At 44.7% G+C, this 4,609-nt stretch overlaps 1 protein-coding gene across 1 annotated transcript; it reads right to left on the bottom strand.

Annotated features, from left to right (window-relative positions):
- Window positions 1-369: 369 nt before the first annotated feature.
- LOC134943274 (gamma-crystallin 1-like) lies at window positions 370-3,219 on the bottom strand. Its single transcript, XM_063932213.1, has 3 exons — window positions 3,184-3,219; window positions 2,790-3,032; window positions 370-645 (listed from the first exon to the last, which is right to left on the bottom strand). The coding sequence occupies exons 1-3, from the start codon at window positions 3,190-3,192 to the stop codon at window positions 370-372; spliced, it is 528 nt and encodes a 175-aa protein (XP_063788283.1). The 5' UTR covers window positions 3,193-3,219.
- Between the last annotated feature and the right edge of the window lie 1,390 nt (window positions 3,220-4,609).

The following is a 4,609-nucleotide window of genomic DNA, read 5'->3' as shown; positions in this document are numbered from 1 at the left end:
TGCAAAGAATGACACTGTGCTTTCCAGGCCTTTTTCTAGGCCCAAATGCTAACTTTTTTGGTTTGCTAACAAACCTGAATAATCAACATTATGTATATCATTCGTGCCATAATGAATATTAATTTGGATGCTGCTCATTATTTTCTGCACAGCTTTTTCCTGGACCCACGTCCTTTTACTCCCCTTTAGTACATTTTGCCAGATTATTCTGCTTATTATGGTAGTCACGTGAAGTCATTTTACTGTCTATGGGCCTAGCCAGGAAAAATCGATACCATCTCTTTAAAATAAATTATTATATAAATATATATAGATACAGTATACTGTTTGAAAGCTTTTATTCAATGAAATACTCATATTCTATATACTTTAGTAAAAGTCCATTGCACGTCTCAGGGATCCAATCCTGCTGCTTACAGCCCCCCAGTCGCTGAACCTCCGGTACTCTCCGGGCCTCAGGTAGTACTGGCGCCCCCTGTAGTTGGGCTCTTCATAAAAGATCCAGTGTCCTTCAAACACATTGCAGGACTGGATGTCCTTGTACCGGAACTGGTCATGAAGATTGGGACAGTCATCGGTAATTTCCATAAGCTGACCCTTGTAATCTTCTCTCTCGTACGCCTTTACCCTGTATGTGCCCCTGTGCTATAATGACAAATAACAGAAGGATAAAAATAACATGACAAAGTTGCAATAACAAACACTACATTATTACTGTACAATACAACAGTTCTGCACAGCAATAACGAGAACAAGACTCAGAGAAGAACTGCCACCATCAAAGGGGCAAGTCTATGTAACCTGCTGAAACACAAACCACAGTGCGATGTGATGCTAGTTTCCACCGTCCCTCTTCTTCTGGCTGTAGAGAGGCATGGTCAAAGCATTAACGCAAGTATGAAAACACAGATTCTAATGTGCAGAGTGATCACTATTTACAGCGTCCAGTAATACTCCACAGGTTACTCTCTAGCACAATGGGGGTCATTCCGAGTTGGTCGCTTGCTAGCAGTTTTTAGCAGCCGTGCAAACGCTATGCCGCCGCCCACTGGGAGTGTATTTTAGCTTAGCAGAAGTGCGAACGAAAGGATCGCAGAGCGGCGGCAAACTTTTTTGTGCAGTTTTAGAGTAGCTCAAAACCTACTCAGCGCTTGCGATCACTTCAGATTATTCAGTTCCAGATTTGATGTCACACACCCGCCCAGCGTTCGCCCAGCCACGCCTGCGTTTTCCCTGGCACGCCTGCATTTTTTTAAACACTCCCTAAAAACGGTCAGTTGCCATCCAGAAACGCCCTCTTCCTGTCAATCACTCTGCGGCCAGCAGCGCGACTGAAATGCATCGCTAGACCCTGTGCAACACTGCATCTTTCGTTGTGCCCGCACATTACGCGTGTGCATTGCGCCGCATACTCATGCGCAGAAGTGCAGTTTTTTAGCCTGATCGCTGCGCTGCGAACAAACGCAGCTAGTGATCAACTCGGAATGACCACCAATATGCAGAATGTTGCACTACAGATGGAGCCACGTTTATCTTGGCTTTTCTGCTGCACCTAGGTGCACCAAGGTTTATTAGCATAATCCTTTCATCTATTGTTCTCAATTGCAATACAATACAGAGAGAACAATACATCAGGGGATACGGTCGTTAAGGTGACACAATTTAGGTCGACAGTCATTAGGTCAACATGTACTAGGTCGACAGGTCAAAAGGTCAACATGAGTTTTTCAATTTTTTTTTTAATTTTTGGACTTTTTCATACTTTACGATCCACGTGGACTACAATTGGGAATGGTAACCTGCCTGAAGCATGGCGAGTGAGGCGAGCCATGCGAGGGGACACGGTGCACTAATTGGGGTTCCCCGTCACTTTACGAAGAAAACTACACCATAAACAGTCCAAAAACCCATGTCGACCTTTTCACCTGTCGACAAAGAACATGTTGCCCTAATGACCATGTCAACCTAGTGTCCCTGTCGACCTAATGCATGCCGACCTTCAGTGGTTGGCCTAATGACTGTCGACCTAAATTGAGTCGACCAAACGACCCATACCCCAATACAGCAGGGGATTAAGTCCGACTGCCCTGGCTCAGTTACTCCTATTAAAGGCCAAGATGAAGATGGCGTCATCTTTATTTCAAAGTCCAACTCTACTAAGGGGTCTATTTACTAAGCCTTGGAGAGAGATAAAGTGGACAGAGGTAAAGCACCAACCAACCAGCTCCTAACTGTCATTTTTCAAACACAGCCTGACATGGCAGTTAGGAGCTGATTGGCTGCTACTTTATCTCCGTCCACTCCAAGATTTAGTAAATAGACCCCTATATCTTTTCCTGCAAACCCCACTTCCCCACCACCACCTCCCATCACTAGTTCTCCTTCTGCTCTCCTCATTTACATCCTTACCATCACACAGAATGCACGATCCCTCATCTCAGTGCCCCTGCTACTGTAGCCCCCTCCCATACAGGCTGTGATGTACTGGGGCCCTCACCCCTTCTAGCACACCCACACACACACACACACACACACACACACACCTGGTTCCCAGGGGCAAATACCTCTATTGCCTTCATAAATGACGTCATTTGATATGACCCCTTCACAACGCGTTACAGATCCTCTCTCTTCCTATCTTTGTATCAGTGAATTCAGACTGTCTACCATTCAGACAACATCTAAAATAATGAATCTGAGCGCTTAGGATTAGGAAGTGTCTTATAGGGTCCAGGACTGTTCAACTTATTGCTACTTTTTTGAAGTGTTCTGTTTATTTTAGGACTCACCTCGGGGATGACACGGCATGAGCGGATGGAGTCATTGTACCCCAGCCAGTGCTGGCAGTCAGGATATTCTCCTCGTTTGAGGAAGTACTGGTAGCCCCTGAAATGAGGGTGCTCATAGACCATCCATGGTCCACTTTCTACTTTGATGGAGTTGCAGCGGCTGAAGTAAGAGTGCAGGTCGGAACAGTCGGAGCTGCACTCGTAGGAGCGGCCCTGGAAGTCCCTGTCCTCGTAGAAGATGATCTAGAAGAGTATTGGATAGGAGCAGATCTTAAATCAGGAGACATTGTTGACTTTTTGTAAATAATGCGGTGGTGAGCAGTGATGAGATATTCATTGTAATTACTTTGTGTGTATTATGTTTCTGTGATATGGTTTGTATGGAATGATTTACCTTTCCCATTTTGCCGCCAGGCTCTCTGTGGCTGTGTGTAAGCTCTGAGTGTTGGGCGCGGTCGCGGCTGGGTTTATATTCAGCAAATCTCGTGCTTGTTTTGCATTCACAGAACAAAAGAGGATTTAATCTGTCTAGTAGGGTGAATTTATAGTTCTTTTATGCTGCTTTATTGTCTGTAGTGTTAGCTCTTTCTTCTTTCTATAGTACAGAACTAACACATGAAAGTCTCTGATGAAAAGCTGCGATGTACAGCATATGTCAGCAACGCTGCGCATTTAGTACTGGGTCACAAGCTGTGCTGCAACTATGAAATAATAATGTAAGAATATAACATATATACTCTATAGAGAGAGAGAGAGAGAGAGAGGGAGAGAGAGAATATGTGTGCTATACTGTATAAATAACTTGTAATAAATAATTGTTGCCCTTATTTATCAATGAGTGATACATTTCACTGAGAGAGATAAAGTACCAGCCAATCAGCTCCTAACTGTCGTTTTTCAAACCCAGCCTGTGACATGGCAGTTAGGAGTGGATTGGCTGGTGCAATTTATCACTCATAGTGAAATGTATCACTCATTGATATATAAGGGCATTACTGCAAACAAATGATAAATCGTGACATATAAGACCACTCATTTTAAATAAAGTAATACTGAAATGTTAATATATTAGCAAAAAGGTAGAGATTAGCTACAATTATCAAGTCTGTATTGTATTATAAAAATTTCTTAAGTTTTACAAAATTTATTTAAAGAGTGCACCCCCCTTACCTCTAGTGGCAGCTGTTTAAGTCCTTGTAAACTGACATTCTAGTCTTGAACATGAATCATTGTAAAAAGGTAAGAAAAAGCCCTATTTAGCAGGGACGTGCAGTCAGGGGAGGAAGGGGAGGCAGTGCCTCCCTTGTCATAATGATTCAAATAATAAAAAGAAGACATTTATAACACAGTCTGTTATAAATATCTTTTTTTATTATTTTAATAATTTCCCCCCTGTGTATGTGGCTGCTTGTGAGGGTGGGAGGCAGCGGGAGAGGTGCCTCCCGCTGCTAACAACAAAGTCCGGGCAGCAGGGGGCGGGCAGGGGGCGGGGAGCAGCAATGGGCTGTGAAAACCCATTGAAATAGAATGGGGAAGCGGCACCTTTACTGGTGCCTCAATGACAGGGGCATGCATTCAGCCCCGATGAATGCACGCCCATGTCAGACCCCCAGATGTGATTGGCCCAGCGGATCAAGTGCTGGATCCGCTGTCCAATCACTAGCGATCCCCCTTCCCGGCTGCAGCAGGCGCCGTGGGCTGTGTGGGCGCCTGCTGCAGCCGGCGCCTCTGACTGACACTAAAGGTCATAACTGACCCCTAGTGTCTGAGCGGCGCTACTATGGGAGAGACGTCATGAGTCATGCCAACTCTCCCGTAGT

The sequence above is a fragment of the Pseudophryne corroboree genome, chromosome 7, assembly GCF_028390025.1.
Source record: "Pseudophryne corroboree isolate aPseCor3 chromosome 7, aPseCor3.hap2, whole genome shotgun sequence".
NCBI lineage: Eukaryota > Metazoa > Chordata > Amphibia > Anura > Myobatrachidae > Pseudophryne > Pseudophryne corroboree.
This window is presented reverse-complemented; position numbering and strand designations above follow the sequence as displayed.

Excerpts from the sequence above, each read along its gene's own strand:
- LOC134943274 (XM_063932213.1), bottom strand. Across the intron at positions 646-2,789 it reads CATGCCGTGTCATCCCCGAG|CACAGGGGCACATACAGGGT; the intron begins GTGAGTCCTAAA and ends TTGTCATTATAG.